The sequence below is a fragment of the Dendrobates tinctorius genome, unplaced genomic scaffold (assembly GCF_039654945.1).
Source record: "Dendrobates tinctorius isolate UK_male_01 unplaced genomic scaffold, ASM3965494v1 ptg000111l, whole genome shotgun sequence".
NCBI classification, from domain to species: domain Eukaryota; kingdom Metazoa; phylum Chordata; class Amphibia; order Anura; family Dendrobatidae; genus Dendrobates; species Dendrobates tinctorius.
The window spans coordinates 24916790-24935394 of NW_027361779.1; the positions used below are offsets into that span (position 1 = coordinate 24916790).

Sequence of the window (18605 nt, forward strand, 5' to 3'; positions counted from 1 at the left end):
GTGGAGTCTGATTCCTTGGTAGAATGGAGGAGAAGTAAGGGCTCCCATGTTTCATCTCCCTCGTCCTCCTCAGAAGAAGAGGACTCTGGTCGGTTTTGTCTGCCGCTTGACCGAGTATACAAGCTGGTAAAAGCAGTCAGAGGGACAATGGATGTGGAGGAGCCTTAGCCTCAGTTATCCATGCAGGATGTCATGTTCGGGGGGCTGGAGCAGAGGAAGCGAAGAGTCTTCCCATTGAATGAAAAAATTCAAGATCTGATCCGCAGAGAGTGGAAGAAACCAGATAAAAGGGGCGCTACCCCCAGCTCTCAAGCGTAGATACCCCTTCGATGATCCGACAGTGAACAATTGGGACAAGACCCCCAAATTAGATGCGGCAATCGCGAAGGCGTCAAAAAGATCCTCACTACCCTTCGAGGACATGGGGTCCCTTAAATATCCTTTAGATAGGAAGGCAGATACCTTCCTTAAAAGTACTGTGGAGATGGCAGCCGGTTCTTTAAGACCAGCAGTAGCATCAATATGCACGGCCAGGTCCATGCTGGTCTGGTTGGACCAGTTAGTCGCAGTTAAAACAGGGAACGTCTAGACAGACAATTCTTGGGGCCCTACCAATAATCCAGGAGGCCGCAGCCTTCCTACCTGATGCCTCTGCTGATGCAGTAAGAATGGCCGCTAGGGCAGCAGGACTCTCTAATGCGGCTCGTAGAGCCCTGTGGCTAAAGTACTGGCAGGGAGACATTCAATCCAGAGCGAAACTCTGTACTATCCCGTGTGAGGGGAAATATTTGTTCGGAGCAGTCCTGGATGAACTGCTTGAGAAAGCCGGGGATGATAAGAAAAAATTCCCAAATCTTTGGTCCGCATCCTACCGACTTCCATTTAATAGAAGGAGATTCAGTCAGGGGAGAAGGCGCAATCCTTCACCTAATAGAGACCGTCCCAGATGGGAGGATAGAAGAAGAGGTACGGGCTTCATGTTCAGGCGCTCGTCGAAAGTACGAAATAAACCGAACCAACGACTAGCAATTCCCGTGGGACGTAGACTGTTATCCTTCCTCCCGGCATGGTTACAAATCACCAATAGTGTCTGGGTGCGGATTGTAATATCCACTGGGCTAAGGTTGGAGTTCAGTTATGTTCCACAGGATACCAACTCCCTTAAGATCTTCGCCCCTCGAACAAGCTGCTTTAGAAGCGGAGGTCTTGATCCTGTGCCTGAAAGACATCCTGGTAGAAGTTCCGGAATCTGAGAGAGGTAGAGGTTTCTACTCTCCCTTATTCCTAATCCAAAAACTGGATAAGACATTTAGAACGATTATTAATTTGGAATCTATCAATTCAATAATAAAAATGTTGTTTGAAGGGTGTTTTATGGCAGTTGTGTACTTGAAAGACGCATACTATCATGTGTCTATCCACGCAGATTTCCAGCAGTTCCTAAGAGTGGCGGTTTCAATAGATGGTATAATCCGTCATTATCAATATTGAGCCCTTGCCTTTGGTCTCTCAACAGCGCCCCAGGTATTTACGAAGATAGTGGCCGAAGTTATGGCTCATTTGCGGGAGGTTGATATCTTAATTGTCCCATACTTAGACAATTTTTTGATTGTGGGGAATTCGGTGGACCATTGTCTATCCCAGATAGAGAATGCTAAGTCCAGATTAGAGAGCCTCGGATGGATAATAAATTACGAGAAATCGTGATTTCAGCCCTTAAGGGTCCAGAAGTTTCTAGGCTTACTGTTAAATTCAGAAACTCAGCAGTGTCTGTTGCCATTAGATAAGTTACAACATATACAGCAGCAGGTTCTTCGGGCAATTAATAAACCCTCCATGACCCTCAGGCAGGCCATGTCTCTGTTAGGCTCTCCTAACCTCATGTATCCCAGCAGTCAGGTGGGCACAATTCCACACTAGAACCCTTCAGAAAGACGTCCTAGTTAATAGCAGGGCCTTAGAGGGCTCCCTACAGGTCAAGTATCGCTAAGCCCTTTGACTCTTACATCTCTTAGGTGGTGGCTCGATGACAGAAACTTATCCTCAGGGGTGCCCTGGGTGACGCAGATAACCCGCATAATAACCACAGACACTAGCCCTTTGGGTTGGGGGGCCCATATGGGGGACATAGTGGTACAGGGGCATTGGGATTCCGATGCTGAGACCTCATCTAACCAGAGGGAGCTGTTGGCGATTGAGTTGGCAGTTAAAGAACTCATTATGTACCTACATGGTCATCATGTGAGGATACTCTCGGACAACCAGGTAGCAGTAGCCTATGTCAACCACCAAGGTGGAACTCGCTCCGAGGCCCTGATGCGGATAACGGAACGTCTCCTTCAGATAGCCGAGAAAAATTTTCTATCTTTAACTGCGCTCTACATCAGATGAAAAGACAACATGAAGGCAGATTTTCTAAGCCGCAGGGCCCTAAGGCAAGGAGAATGGGCTTTAAACACGGACATTTACAACCAGATTGTCCGCAAGTGTAGTCAGCCGGAGGTAGTCCTCTTTGCCACCAAAGAAAACAGGAAGGAAGAAACATTCTGCTCTCTGAATCCCATAGAAGATCCACTGGCAGTGGACGCCCTCCTGATAAGATGGGACTTCTCTCTGGCATATGCCTTTCCGCCATTAAACCTCCTACCTCTGGTAGTAAGGAAGATCAGGGAAGATCGGGCAAGGGTCATATTAACTGCCCCCTTCTGGCCCAGAAGGACCTGGTTCGCATGGTTAAGGACCATGTCTGTATGCGATCCCTGGGTACTGCCAAACCTTCTGGATCTCCTCTACCAGGGGCCAGTCAGCCACCCACAGGTAGCGGGACTTCATTTGATGGCGTGGTATTTGAGAGGACTCTATTAAAGGATAGAGGGTTCTCCAAAAATTTAATTGATACCCTCCTGAAAAGCAGAAAAGAAACTACCACAAATATCTATGCTAGAACCTGGAGTCGGTTCCTGTCCACCTTTCAGTTTGATGTCAGGGACGGAATTCCCATAAAACAGATTCTGGAATTCCTCCAGAGGGGTCTCGAATTGGGTTTCTCCACAAGTACATTAAAAGTACATGTTTCAGCCTTAGGGGCCCTATTTGCATGTGATGTTGCCAGCAACTATTGGGTGGCGAGATTCATCAAAGCAGCTGCTAGATCGAGACCCATACACAAGGACAGATGTGTACCTTGGGACTTAAATGTAGTTCTTACAGCCATGACAGACAGACCATTTGAACCTCTAGATTCGGCCTCACTAAAGGTTATATCACTTAAGGCAGCCTTTCTGGTAGCGATAACATCCGCAGATAGAATAAGCGACATACAGGCACTTTCCAGATTGCCCCCTCACACAAAATTCTTACAGGATAGAGTAATTTTAAGGCCGGACCCTGCATACCTTCCCAAAGTAGCATCACACTTTCACAGGACACAGGAGATAGTTCTTCCTTCTTTCATCCCTAACCCGACCAATCCTAAGGAACAAAAACTTCAAGCTTTAGATGTTAAGAGATTCCTACTTAAATATTTATCAGCCACGGATCCTTGGAAGAAGGAGAATGCATTATTTTCCCTTCACCCATGACAGCACCACATGAGAGAGGGATCCGCCCCGCCAGGACAGGAACCTACTGAAACATAAGGGGCGGCACCTCTTTCCCGCTTCAGTTGTGTTCCTGTCCTGGAAAGGAATCCCTCTGACAGCAGCGGTGCCTGTCAGGATGAAAAGACCCAGGGCCGTCCCGGCGGGTAAAAATTGCAGGGCTAGCTTACCTGCGACGCCGGCCGTCGGCAGCTGGTAGCGCAGTCCCCGGGGTTTTGCCTGATTCGGGCCCCGGGTTCGTGCGGGAACGTCCCGATGTCCTCCCTTCGGAGGTCCTCCCCGTGCCGCCCTCCCCCTGCGCGCGCGCCCGTCCTTCGCCTGCATGCAGGGGAAGCCGGGGGCGGAGACCGGCGTCTGACGTCAGCGGCGCAGAGGATTCTGGGAGCGCGACCGCTGACGTCATCAGGACGCGACGGTCATGGCGCCGGGCGCGACGCCGGCCAGGAGAAGCGGCTGGCGGTCGCGGGGGGGAGGGGTAATGAGGGGCTCACTCACCGATAAAAGAAGGAGCAGAAGCGGCTGCAGGGGTGACAATGGCGTCTCAGGAGGATCGCTCACGTCCCCATTGTCCCTGCCCCCATCACAAGCGTCTGGTCGCAAGAGCCGCTTGAGCGGCAAAAGCAGCAGCCGTCCAAGTCACCGATCGAGGGATTCCTCGAGGTCAAAAGAGCGCAGAGCGCACGCTCCTTCGCAGCCCCAGAGCCCGGTATCAGTCTTTCCTGGGTGGTGAGTGATCTCCGTGAAAGTTAGACAATATTATAATAGGCCTTCCTATGTCTTTTGTTTTTTATTAGGGAGGCAAAAAAGCCATAAGCAAAAAGAAAAATAGAGAATGTGCCATATGCCACAGCCCTTTAGCGAAAGACTACCCAAAGGACTTATGTGTCAGCTGTATCCAGCGGACTATGGCTGAAGAGGTGCCAAGCCTGGCAACAAACCTCAGATCGATAATAAAATCTGAGGTACAGGGCTCACTTAAAAAATTATTAAAAAAGAAGAGTAAGGCTAGGAAAGCCTCCCCCGAGTTCCTCGTCAGGCTCCTCCTCCTCTTCGGAGTATCAAGTTGAGCACGGGTCATCTTCATCCTCAAACAGTGATACGGGGGGCAGACCTTGCTTTCCCGTAGAAGATACGGACGCTCTCCTTAAAGCCATCAGGTCCACTATGGGCCTGCAGGAGGAGAAGGTAGAGAGATCACTGGAGGATGTAATGTTTGGCGGCCTGCAAGAAAGGAAAAAGCGTACCTTTCCGGTCAATGACAAGGTTCAGGCCCTAATCGAGAGAGAGTGGAAGAAACCGGAGAAGTCAGGTAGCCTTCCCTCCTCTTCAAAGCGAAGATACCCCTTCGAGGCTAAAGACACGGACGTCTGGGACAAGGTCCCAAAGATTGACGCAGCAGTGTCTAGGTCTTCCAAGAAGTCGGCCCTGCCCCTGGAGGATTCAGGGGTTTTGAGAGATCCCTTGGATAAAAAAGCGGACTCATACCTAAGGCACACTTGGGAGGCAGCGGCAGGGGGTCTGAAACCAGCAATAGCCGGCACCTGCACAGCCCGGTCATTAATGGTCTGGTTGCAACAACTTGAAGAAAAGTTAGTCTCCAAAGTACCAAGAGAGAAAATATTAGGAGAAATGTACCTGCTACACGGAGCTGCCGCCTTCTTGGCTGACACCTCCGCCGACTCGATGAGGTTAACGGCAAGAGCAGCGGGGCTATCGAACGCCGCAAGACGGGCGTTATGGCTCAAAGGCTGCTCTGGGGACATTCAATCTAAGGCAAAATTATGCTCGTTACCATGTGATGGGCAGTTCCTGTTTGGAAAAAACCTGGATGACATCCTGGAAAAAGCCGGTGATAAAAAGAAGGGCTTCCCCAGATTCATGGGAGATCAGAGGAGACCGCCCTTTCGGAGGGGAAGGTTCAATCGAGGCCGTCCCCCGGGAGAGCGGAAAAGGTGTGACGACAAGAGGAAAAAAGAACCAGGGTTCATGTTTGGGGGATCTACCTCAACCGCCAAAAAATCCCCGCAATGACACCAGCCCTCCTGTGGGGGGAAGATTGAGGCTTTTTTCCAAAGAATGGGAGAAAATATCGGCCAACAATTGGATCCTGAACATTATAAAGGAAGGCCTAAAAATCCCCTTCTTCCAGCATCCAAGAGCTTCATTTGTGGTGACCCCCGTCAGAAAGCAACCAGGAGAGCAATCAGCCATAGAAACAGAAATCTTAGGACTGTTGGAGAAACAAGTTCTGATAGAGGTCCCAAAAGATCAAGAGAGAAGGGGGTTCTATTCTCCCATCTTCCTAATAAAAAAACCCGACCTTTCCTTCAGAACGATAATAAATCTCAGGCGCCTCAATCAATGGATTATGAACCAAACATTCAAAATGGAATCAGTGACTTCGGCCATAAAGCTGTTACACCACAACTGCTTCATGGCCGTAATAGATTTGAAGGATGCCTATTACCATATCCCAATGCACCAAGAATACCAGAAATACCTGAGGGTAGCCCTATACATCCAGGGCGACCTCAGGCATTTTCAATTTACAGCTCTTCCGTTTGGCATCTCCATAGCGCCAAGGATTTTTACAAAAGTAATAGCGGAAATGACAGCTTTTCTTCGAATCCACAATATGATTATGGTGCCTTACTTGGACGATTTTTTGGTCATTGGCAATTCAGAACATCACTGCGCACATCAGGTAGAGAAAATAACAGAGACCCTGCAAGAACTGGGTTGGATGGTAAACTTAAAAAAATCAAAACTTCAACCCCTAAGGAAACAAACATTTCTAGGTTTTATCTTGGACTCCGACCGTCAAGTTTGTCTCTTGCCAGAGAAAAAACTAGAGAAGGTGAGAGAAATGACCCTTACGGCAATACAGCATCCTCACATGACCCTAAGAAGGGCAATGTCCCTGTTGGGCACACTAACAGCCTGTATTCCGGCGGTCAACTGGGCACAGTTTCATACCCGACAACTGCAGGCGGAAATCTTGTCAGCCCAGAGACGATTGAAAGGGCGTTTAGAAGGGAAGCTGGAACTTTCCGAAAGGGGGAAAAACTCTCTCACTTGGTGGCTAGACGGCACAAATTTAGCAGGGGGAACTTCGTGGCACAGGCCCGTGTCCGATGTAATATTGACGGACGCAAGCTCCTCGGGATGGGGGGCACACCTGAGAGAACATATGGCCCAAGGGTCCTGGGGTCACATAGAGTAGAAGGCTTCCTCCAACTTAAGAGAGTTAAGAGCGATAAACAGAGCCCTAGAGGCATTCATTCCCATGTTACAGGGTCAAAACGTCCGAATTATGTCAGACAACAGGGTGGCAGTGGCGTATGTCAACCACCAGGGAGGGACAAGGTCAAACTCCCTAATGGACGAAGCCAAAAGAATCTTCCTCAAAGCAGAACAACATCTAACCTCCCTAACAGCCCTACACATCAAAGGGACAGAAAATGTTCAAGCCGACTTTCTAAGCCGCAACAAATTAAAACAGGGAGAGTGGGCCTTAAATCGGGTAATATTCCAGAGGATAGTACAGTTATGGGGGCAGCCAGTGATCGACCTCTTTGCCACCAAAAACAACCGGCAAGTGAGGAGGTTCTGCTCATTAAACCCAGGGGAAAACCCGTGGGCAGTAGACACTCTACAAATCCCGTGGCTGTTCAAACTGAGCTATGCCTTTCCCCCAGTAGCGCTAATCCCGGCAGTGGTAAAAAAGATAAGAGACGAGCAAGCCAGAGTAATCCTCATAGCCCCGTTCTGGCCAAAAAGACCGTGCTTTTCACTACTACAAATGATGTCTCTCTCGGACCCGTGGGTACTGCCAGAAATTCCAGATTTATTAGCTCAGGGGCCGATATTCCACAAACAAGTCAAGGGGCTCCATCTGACGGCGTGGAATTTGAGAGGACACTTTTGAGAGATAAAGGGTTTTCCCCGGGGTTGGTGACTACTCTAATGAAAAATAGAAAACCAATAACAACCAACATATATGGCAGGACGTGGAAGAAATTCCTACAATTCCTGGGAAAACCGTTAGGTCAAGAACCCCCAATCGAGTCCATCTTGGAGTTCTTGCAGGCAGGCCTACAGCTAGGCCTGGCGGTTAATACCCTCAAGGTACAGGTTTCAGCGCTGGGTGCATTATACAATTGCAATATAGTAGCAAACAGATGGGTAGCCAGGTTCATAAAATCTTGCCACAGATCTAGGCCAGTTTCCTTACCGAAAATAGCTCCATGGGATCTAAATCTGGTACTGGAATCCCTTACGAAGGAGCCGTTTCAACCCATACAGCAGATTTCAACTAAAAATCTCACCCTAAAAACCATCATTTTGGTAGCTCTAACGTCGGCACGTAGAGTTAGTGACTTACAGGCCCTTTCAGTCAACCCACCATATACCCAGATATACCAGGATAGGGTGGTTATGAGAACAGACCCTGCTTACTTGCCGAAAGTAGTAACCAACTTTCACCGAAACCAAGAAATTGTCCTCCCTTCCTTTTGCGAGAATCCGAAAAACCCAGGGGAGGAGAAATTTCATAGCCTAGACGTTAAAAGAACCCTAGTAGAGTATATGTCTATAACCAGCCAGTGGAGGAGGTCCCATTCCTTATTTGTAGCCTTCCAGGGTGCCAGGAAAGGTTATGGAGTGTCAAAGGGGACTATTGCCCGATGGATTAGGGAGGCCATTAGTGTAGCCTATTCAGCTAGTGGCGTCCCGGTTCCTGACGGCATCAAGGCTAATTCCACCAGAGCCGTGGCGACCTCCTGGGCTGAGAAAGCAGAGGTATCAATAGAGCAAATTTGTAAGGCCGCTACCTGGGCCTCACCCTCAACTTTCTTTAGACACTATAGACTAAATCTATCCTCCTCGGCTGACTTGACCTTTGGTAGAAGGGTTCTGCAAGCGGTGGTCCCTCCCTAAGGTGTTCGAAGTCTCCAGAATCTCTCATGTGGTGCTGTCATGGGTGAAGGGAAAACCACCATGGTTACTTACCGGTAGCCGGTTTTTCCGGAACCCATGACAGCACCCGTATATTTCCCCCCCTTTTTCACCGTTTGGGTGTGCACAATAGTCGGGTGTATTTGTGTGATGTGGTGTTGGATAAATATGTAACTAACCGGGAAGTCCTCTCGTGCTCTGTAATCCAACTGAAGCGGGGGAGAGGTGCCGCCCCTTATGTTTCAGTAGGTTCCTGTCCTGGCGGGGCGGATCCCTCTCTCATGTGGTGCTGCCATGGGTTCCGGAAAAACCGGCTACCGGTAAGTAACCATGGTGTTTTCTATCCTTCCAAGGTCCCAGGAAAGGATGTAGAGTATCAAAACGCACGTTAGCAAGGTGGGTTAGGGAGGCTATCTCTCTTGCCTACACAGCAGGTGGCGGTCCGGCTCCACAGAATTTGAGGGCACATTCCACTCGTGCCATAGCATCATCTTGGGCAGAGAGATCTGGAGTGTCAATTGACCAGATATGTAAGGCGGCCACCTGGTCATCTCCTTCCACCTTTTTTAACCACTGTCGGATAGACATGGGTGCCTCCTCAAATCTCACCTTTGGGCTAAGGGTGCTGCAGGCTGTAGTCCCTCCCTAAATTAGTTTTACATCTCTGTAATTCTCTCGTGGTGCTGTCATGGGAGTCCGAATAAAGTGTTAAGTTACGTACCGGTAACTGTATTTTTCGGAAGCCCATGACAGCACCCTTAGTTCCCTCCCTTGTTCACATACAGGGGTGCACTCCTTTAGAAGATTGTTTCACAAATTTACCTTATGTGGGAGATGGTATAAAAAATTGTAAATAGGATAGATAGGTTGTAGATATTGTGTATATGCTGTGTACTAACGATGCTAGCCTCTCAAGCTCTGTAATCCAACTGCTGCATGGGAGAGGTGCCGCCCTTTTGTATCTGTAGGTTTCCTGTTCCTGAAGGGCGGATCCCCTCTCTCTTGGTGCTGTCATGGGCTTCCGAAAAATACCGTTACCGGTACGTAACTTAATACTTTCCAAGCCGTAGATGCGCTCCGAAGGGGCGGGGTCATTGTTCCGGTCCCTCAGGACGAAAGGTTCAAGGGTTTCTATTCGAACCTATTTGTGGTACCAAAGAAGGATGGAACAATGCGGCCCATACTGGACCTGAAGCTGGTAAACACTGTTGTCAAGGTACGACGGTTCAGAATGGAATCTCTCCGCTCAGTCATCGCCTCAATGGAAAAAGGGAAGTTCCTAGCATCCATTGATATCCAGGATGCTTATCTTCACATCCCAGTTTTTCCTCCATACCAAAAGTTTTTGCGGTTCGAGGGGAACACATCCAGTTCGTTGACTTGCCCTTCGGCCTCACCACCGCCCCCAGAGTCTTCACCAAGGTCATGGCGGCGGTCATGACCATTCTTCATGCTCTGGGAGTGGCGCTGCTTCCGTATCTGGACGATCTACTGATCAAAGTCCCGTCTCTTCGGGCCTGCAAGGAGTGTGTAAGTATCACGGTGGATACACTTTCTCGCCTGGGCTGGAAGATAAACTTTGAAAAGTCTTCTCCAGTACTGGCTCAACATATTTCCTTCTTGGGAATGATCCTGGACACTTCCCGCTGGCTGGTAATTCTCCCTCCAGAAAAGGTTTTGGCTTTACAACAGGGAACACTGATTCTTTCCCGATCTGTTCCCCACTCCATACGTTTCAGCATGGGGATTCTCAGAAAAATGGTAGCAGTGATAGAGGTGGTTCCATTCGCACAGCTACACCTCCACCCTTTGCAACATGCGCTACTGTTGGCTTTGGACATGAACCCAATCTCCCTCGACTGTCGGATCCATCTGTCTCAGTGGGTCAAGCAGACCCTCAGGTGGTGGACGCTCAAGTATTCCTTAGACCAAGGGAAGTCCTTTTTTCCAGTACGTTGGCTAGTGGTGACCACCGACGCCAGTCTTCTTGGGGGGGGGGGGGGGGGGGTGGTTTTCCTTCATTCTGCCCGGCACCAGTCCATCGTATCGAGAAAGCTCTTAACACTCTGGATGTGGTCAGAACTCTTAGATGGTACGTCTCTCGGATGGCGTCTTTCCACAAGTCAGATACCCTGTTCGTGCTTCCAGAAGGGCTTAGGAAAGGTCTAACTGCTTCAAAGGCCACACTAGCCAAGTGGATTCACCCGGCTATTCAGGAATCCTACCATGTCAGGGGCACACCCAACCCGCCAGGGATTAAGGAGCACTCCTCTCAATCACTGGGTGCCTCTTGGGTGATTCGGCACCAGGCATCAGCATACCTTTACAAAGAACTAATGCATACATTCTCAGGCCTCTGCAGATGCAGCACTTGGCAGGTGATTTCTGCAATCGGCAGTAACACATCTGTAATTTGGTGGTACATGTGTCCCCCAATGAGGCATAGAAGAAATAGGGATTTTTGTGTACGCACCGTAAAATCCTTTTCTCCGAGCCAATCATTGGGGGACACATAACCCACCCAGTTAGCTTATTGGCTGTTTTTCGTTCTTAGTTTGAACATAGTTTATTTTTATTAATTGTTGGAAGCTCTTACTGCTTTGTTACCGAACTGGTTCAATCTGAGCCAGCAAGAGGGTGTATACTGCAGAGGAGGAGTTAATCTTTTTATGATCACTTAGTGTCCTCCTTATGGCAGCAGCATAACACCCATGGTCTTGTGCCCCCCAATGATTGAATCGGAGAAAGGATTTTATGGTGAGTACACAGAAATCCCTATATTTTCATAATTTTTTTTTTTTTTTAATTTTTCACTGTATTTGTTAGTGCCCTTAAGGGACTAGAAGCTGTGATCATCTGATGACTTGTGCTATTTACAGCAATGCATAATAACCAAAGAAAATAATGGATGGCACTCACCAATGCGGTTTTAACTTGCTTCAGGACCTGTTGAAGCGCTGAAGCGCGGAACAGCTGTAGTCCATACCTTGCTCATGTCTCGCGTGCCTGAGCCGCACAGTGTTCAATAAAGCAAGTTAAAACTGCATTGGTGAGTGCCTTCCATTATTTTGTTTGGCTATTGTGGATTTCCTGCATGTTTTTTTCACACGGATTGAGAACCTACAGCGGTGTTTTTGGAGGCTGAATGGTATTCATGATTTAGTGTGGTTAACCTCATTTTATTACGAGGTAAAGGCAGCGCAGTGGTGCCTATCTCTTTTCCGCTGTTGGCTTGTTTTGCATGCTGTTTACAGCAATGGCACAGCATTGCTGTATATCATAAAAATCATGTTTCCTTTGAGGCTTAGCCACATGCTGGTGTGTCAGGGTTTGACAGCAGCATTTAACAGGTTAACAATAGTGATGAGCGAGTATATTCTTAATCGAGATTTCCTGAGCATGCTCGGGTGATCTCAGAGTCTTTGGATGTGCTCGGCGATTTAGTTTCTGTCTCCGTAGCTGCATAATTTGCGGCTGCTAGACAGCCTGAATACATGTGGGGATTTCCTAACAAACAGGCAGTCCCTGCATGTGTTCAGGCTGTCTAGCAGCCACAAATCATGCAGCTACGGCGACAGAAACTAAACCTTTGAGCACATCCAAATACTCAATCACCCAAGCATGCACGGAAAATCTCGAGTACGCTCATCACAAGTAAACAATTGCGGATGGTGCTTCATGCCACCCATGATTGTTAGAAGTAGGTTCTGGCTGTGTAACACATATTTTAGTTGCAGAGTATGGGGCTGGCTCACCCTTTGAGCCCGCTTTCGACTTTTATGTGACATTAAAGCTTTGCTTCTGTCTAGTAGTTGATTTTAATGCACCATAACATTGCACAAATGTTATTTCTCCTACGCCACATTGGGGGACACAGGACCATGGGTGTTATGCTGCTTGCCACTAGGAGTACACTAAGTGAAAACACAGAAAAGTTAACTCCTCCTCTGCAGTGTACACCCGCCCACCAGCTGAGGTTGAACCAGTTCTTGCTTAGTGTCTGTAGGAGGCACTTGGGTCTGGCTTCAGACCCCAATGTTTTTATTTTAATTTTGAATTTTCTGTAAATTTTTATTTTTTAACTAACGGAGTGAAAGGGGCGACGGATCCTTTCTAGGGTCCGATCTCCCCCCGAACCATCAACAGGTGAGAACGTGGAGTATACCTCCCCGTGCCCTCTCCTGCGACAACTGGGTCATGCCTGAGCTCATTTTACGGGCGACAGTTCCTTCACGGTCCCGATCTCCCCACACCTGCAAGAGGCGGCCACATGGAATGTCGCCTTCATGTCCCTTCACTTGGAGCCAGGCCTATAGCCGGATAGGGACCCTATCTATTGGTGTCCGTGCAGCCCCCACTGCGTCACCGCTGTTTCAAAACGGATGATGGATGGAGGGGGACAGTTTCTTCTCTACCTCCCTATCAAAGGGATGGTGGATTGAGTGTGGACTATTTGACAGTACCCCGCAGCCAACATGGTGGAACATCCTGCAGCATCCAGCTCTGCTACATCTGCGGTGGCACATCTCGCAGCATCCAACCCTGCTACATCTGCGCTGGCACGTCCTGCAGCATCCAGCTCTGCTACATCTGTGGTGGCACATCTAGCAGCATCCAGCCCTGCTACACCTGCGCTGGCACATCCTGCGGCACCCAGCTCTGCTGCATATACGGTGGCACATCTGGTAGGTGCACCGTCGGGTGGTGGCAGGAGGGCACGGTATGGAGGGGCGCAGAGTGTCCTGGTCCTATTGGAGGGGTTTCCCGGGTTCAGGCGGTGATTTCCCGTTTTTTACGGCCCTCCTGGGCGTAGGCCAAAAATTTAGTCCCCGGCTTCTTCCTGGACTAGGACTTGTAACTCTGCCCACAAGCCGGCAGTTCCTCCCATGATTCAGGCGTTTCTTGTCCTCAACGAGAAGCGCCCCCTTGTATTTTCGGCGGCCATCTTCCCTGGTTACAACAGGGAATCCCAGTCTCCGGCGACTGCGGGGGAGGGGCTGTTTCCTTAAAGACACCGCTGACAGGAGCACTGTGAACAGCACTGAGGGACAATGCGGGAGCCATCGCCTGGGACACCATCATTGGGATTCAAGACCTGGGTAAACTGCTTAACTGTGCTTAACCCCTTCTCTGCAATATCGCCTGGGCCCTTGTTTTCCCCCAGTGCAATACCTTGCATGATCAGCAAGTTTCCCTGTCAGTGCAGCGCTGACAGCTTCTATGGCATGCAGATGCTGCTTCATCTGCATGCTATAGAAGCGATCAGCCTGCAAAAAAAATGATTGTCCCGTAGTGGGACAAAGTAAAAAAGGAAAAAGTAAAAATTAAATAATTATAAAATTATTTTTAAAAAAAACATCAAAATTAATCATAAAATCATCAATATATGTTCTATCACTAAATATTTGAATAAAAAAAATCTAAACAATAAAAGTACACATATTTGGTATCGCCGCGTCCGCAACGACCCAACCTATAAAACTGTCCCAGTAGTTAACCCCTTTAGTGAACTCCATTAAAAAAAGGGCAATAAACAATGCTTTATCATCATACCGCTGAACAAAAAGTGGAATAACACACGATCAAAAAGATGGATATAAATAAACATGGTACCACTGAAAACGTCGTCTTGTCCCGAAAAAAAACAAGCCGCCATCAGCGGAAAATTAAAAAGTTATAGCTCTCAGAATAAAGTGATGCAAAAATAATTATTTTCTATAAAATCGTTTTTATTATATAAAAGCGCCAAAACATTAAAAATGTAAATGAGGTATCTCTGTAATCGTACTGACCCAAAAATAAAACTGCCTTATCAATTTTACCACACACGTATGGTATAAACGCTCCCCACCCCCCCAAAAAAAAGAAATTCGTGAATTGCTGGTTTTTTCTCCTTCTGTCCAGGGCTGTGGAGTCGGAGTCGTGGAGTCGGAGTCGGAGTCGGTGCTCATTTTGGTGGAGTCGGAGTTGGAGTCGGTATAAAATGGACCGACTCCGACTCCTAAATTATATAATAAATTGGGTACAGTAATTCAATGCAGGATGTGCTGAATATTTTTTCATAGGAGTTTGGGAAAGTTATGAAATGTCCTATAAATGGCTGTTATATTCCTGATCTAAGGCTACATTCACACACATCGTTTTTCCTGTGTTTTTTGAGGATACGTTTTTCAGCTGCAAAAGCTGATCATCTTTTTAAAAAACTGCATCACCTGAAAGGTTTTTGAGCTCATAGATAATGTTTTCAATAGCAAAAGCAGATTAGAAATCTGCTCTATCTATCCATTTATCCATATCTGTCTATCCATATCGTATCTGTACCAAAAAGAATGAAAACCGGGTAGTACACCAATATATATTCTGTTCTATCTAAATATCTTGATTATTGGATCATAAAAATGATTAAATGTCTGAGGTTCACATTGTACTACAATAAATTTTTCACTTAAATATAAGCAATATGTGTGGGAGTCGGAGTCAGAGTCGTGGAGTCGGAGTTGGAGTCGGAGTCGGTGTAAGGGAAATAGAGGAGTCGGAGTCGCAGGTTTGGCTTACCGACTCCACAGCCCTGCTTCTGTCTCCCAAAAACTGGAATAGAAAGCGATCAAAAAATGTCATGTGCCTGAAAACAGTGCCAACAAAAACGTCAGCTTGTCCTGCAAAAAACAAAACCTCACATGACACTGTGGGCCAAAATATGAAAAAATTATAGCTCTCAAAATGTGGTGATGCAAAAACTATTTTTTTGCAAAAGCGTCTTTCAGCGTGTGACAGCAGCCAAACATAAAAACCTGATGTAAGGCCTCTTTTCAAACATCCTGATCCGTTACCGGAGATGTCAGTGTCCATAATACTTGCCTCACACGTGTGGCATGGATTTGCCGCATCAGTACCACAAGGACGGGCGCCAGGAAAGAAGCGTTACAGTAAGCGCTGTTCCCCCGGCGCTGGGTGCTGGACACGGCTCTCTTCATTCTTCCCTGCTCTGCTGGCAGTCGGCGCTAGCAGGGGAGAATGATGAGAGTTACATTTAAGTAATAAAAGAGACAGCAGGCGGCGGCTGATGGGACTTTTACTCCCATCAGCCTACCCCTGCTGCTGCTAATAACAGTGACAGTAGGAGAGGCGGATGGGAGTATTTATCTGTCGCTCCTGTGCTGTAAATAAATATGGTAATTAGAAAAGAAAAACTGGGTGGATTACCCTCTATTTTTGATAACCAGCCAGACAACCTCACAGCTGAGGGCTGCAGTCCTCAGCAGTCAGCTTCAGCAAGGCTGGTTATCAAGAATAGAGGGGTACCCACACAGTTTTTTTTTTAATTATTTAAATAAATAATTGTAAAAAACGGCATGGGGTTCCCCCCCATTTTTAACAGCCAGCCTTGCTAAAGCTCACATCTGGGGGCTGGTATTCACAGGCTGGTAAGGGGCCATGGATATTGACACTACACACACACACCTCCAGCCTAAAAATAGCAGCATGCAGCTGCCCAGAAAACGCACATCTATTAGATGCGCCTTTTGTGGTGCTTTGCCCAACTCTTCCCACTTGCCCTGTAGCGGTGGCAAGTGGGGTAATATTTGTGGGGTTGATGTCACTTTTCAGATTTCCGTTTTTTTCACAAATAAAGTCATATCAAAGAAATTTTACCACTATCATGAAGTACAATATGTAACAAGAAAACATTGTCAAAATCACTGGGATCCATGGGAGCGTTCCAAAGTTATTACCTAATAAAAGGACAGTGGTAAGAATTGTAAAAATTTGCCCGGTCATTAATGTGCAAACCACCCTTGGGGTTAAAGGGGTTTAAAGGAAACCGATCATGCATATAATTTCAAACACTAATTTCTCAGTAGCGGAGGAACAAACCGGCCGTGTAAAGGTATTGTTAGACTTGTCTTTGAATGAGCTACAGTACATGCCCATACATTTTATCGTGTGAAATACCACTGAGCTATTCCCTTTCAAATATTAATATTACTTCAAATTTAGTGTTTGTGGTTCTTATAACAATCTGGGATAGCACACTGTTTGAGAAGCAGTGCCTTTCATGTGGCACTTCCAGTGTTACTAATCTGTTCTGGGTGGTTATTCCCTTTACTGTTTTCATACATTCTATGATTCCTCGTGTACAGTTTTGTGATTTATACTTCATTGCTTATTTATAGGATTTTGCAGACTTAACAGAACAATTCAACCTGGATGATGTTATGGAGACACAAGGCAGCGATAATGAAGTAGCGGATCAATCTAGACTGTTGTCTCAGAGTTCAATGCATACTGTGATGCTCGTCCATCAGCAGCTTTGTCTAAGTGTTGCCAGATCTCATTGGTACCAGCAGAAGCAAGCACTGAATCTTACCAGAGATTACCTGACTGTGTTCCTGTCTTGTTACCAGACCTGTGCTGCCCTCATAGAATCGCTCTACCCTCTTATAGGTATGTTTTTCTACATTTAGTAGTATGGTTGAAGGGGTAACTTTGTTATTTTGTATTTAATTTGTATATAGGGTAATATGGATATGCATTAGTAAGTGTTATAGCGATTATTTCCACGGCACAGGATAAACAGCACCTCCTTTTTTTTATTCTTGTATGACACCACCATGTTCCACAGCATTTTACAGACATCATTATCACTGTCTCCATTCGGACTCCCAAAGTAAAAATTCTCTTATCAGTATGTTTTTGCAGTGTGGGAGGAAGGAAACCCATACAATCCACTTGCAGATGTTGTCCTTGGGGGGATTTGAATGCAAGACTCAAGCAAGGCAACAGCGCTAACCACTAAGCCACTGCAGCGTAGTGTCACAGCCTACCTTAAAAACTAAATGTCCTCACTAGCATGTGATGGGTTATCCAGGTTTACAAACACGTGGCTGCTTTTTAAAAAAAATAATAATAAATAAATAAATAAAAACAGGTTGTGTTTAGTAACTTGAAGTGGTCCCATTTGCTTCAATAAATTTGGTGTGCACTACCACGTACACCCTACGGATAGGAAGGAAGAATACGGTTTCTTGAATAAAGCATTTGTTTTTTAATGACCGAATTAGGGGTCAGTTGTGATCAAAATTGTAGAGGCCTAGTGATGCCACTGTCCATCTCTCCTGCTGTGAAGAAGTTGGGGGCAGTGTTTCACTTACTCTTTGGTTTCAGGAGGTAAGCCAAACATAACGTAAAATAATGCAATTGGAGACCGCATCATTTATTAAAACTGTGCGTTCCTAATCCTTACTACAAAGAGCTTTAAATTTAACATGAACCGTGATACTTCTCTCAGAGCTTATCTTAAATCAAATCAGTAACATAAGAGCTAAGGTGTCCTCTGAAACTTGTATGTCACCTGACTTAACTTATGATGTGCTCCAAGGGCTGGTGCCATGGCAGAAACACTTGCTCCTGTGATGAAACAAAGAAGCAGAAAAATTAATTCCCTCTCGCAAAGGAGCAGCTGAGAGTCCCTGCTCTGTCACCAGTATATTAATTCTTGCTTTCTCCCCTGGCAGGAGCTGTATTTTTGCAACCATGAACTGTAGCAGCTCTAGATTCTAACACCACAAATAACACAGTACATGTCAGGGGCACATTTATGGGATTATCTCCGCACAGGAACATTTTTTAAAATACATCTAATTATGGAATGTATTATTATTCCAAGATCTATTGATAACAATGTACTTTGTTCGCGGGACAACCCCTTATAGTCGGATTTCGTGCCATGTGTTAGACCAGAATTGATGCCAGGGGAAGGGAAAAAGAGACAATTACAAACATTTCACAATGCCCGCTATGCCACTGCAGCAGACATTTTGCTCAAGAAGAAAATGGCCAGAGAATGGTAAACTGAAGCGGTGGCAGAATAAACAAAGACTTATAGATAAGAAATGTATAGTTACAGCTATTGTCAAGAGACACTTAAAAAGAATTGACTTCTGCCCTAGTTGAGTTCACTGATGGGCTAAAGTGCTATCGATGTGTCATTGGCGCCAGGGCTGTGGAATTGGAATCCATTTTGAGCCCATATAAAAAGGACCGACTCTG

General features: G+C 46.7%; 1 protein-coding gene across 2 annotated transcripts in view; it reads left to right on the top strand.

Moving 5' to 3' along the window:
• MDN1 (midasin AAA ATPase 1) overlaps nt 1-18605 on the top strand; it is a 476296-nt gene that overhangs the window by 347629 nt on the left and 110062 nt on the right. For both annotated transcript variants that reach the window (XM_073589565.1, XM_073589566.1), the window contains exon 65: nt 16730-17000. In XM_073589565.1, coding sequence (XP_073445666.1) covers nt 16730-17000 — 271 coding nt within the window. The remainder of the gene's footprint in view (nt 1-16729; nt 17001-18605) is intronic.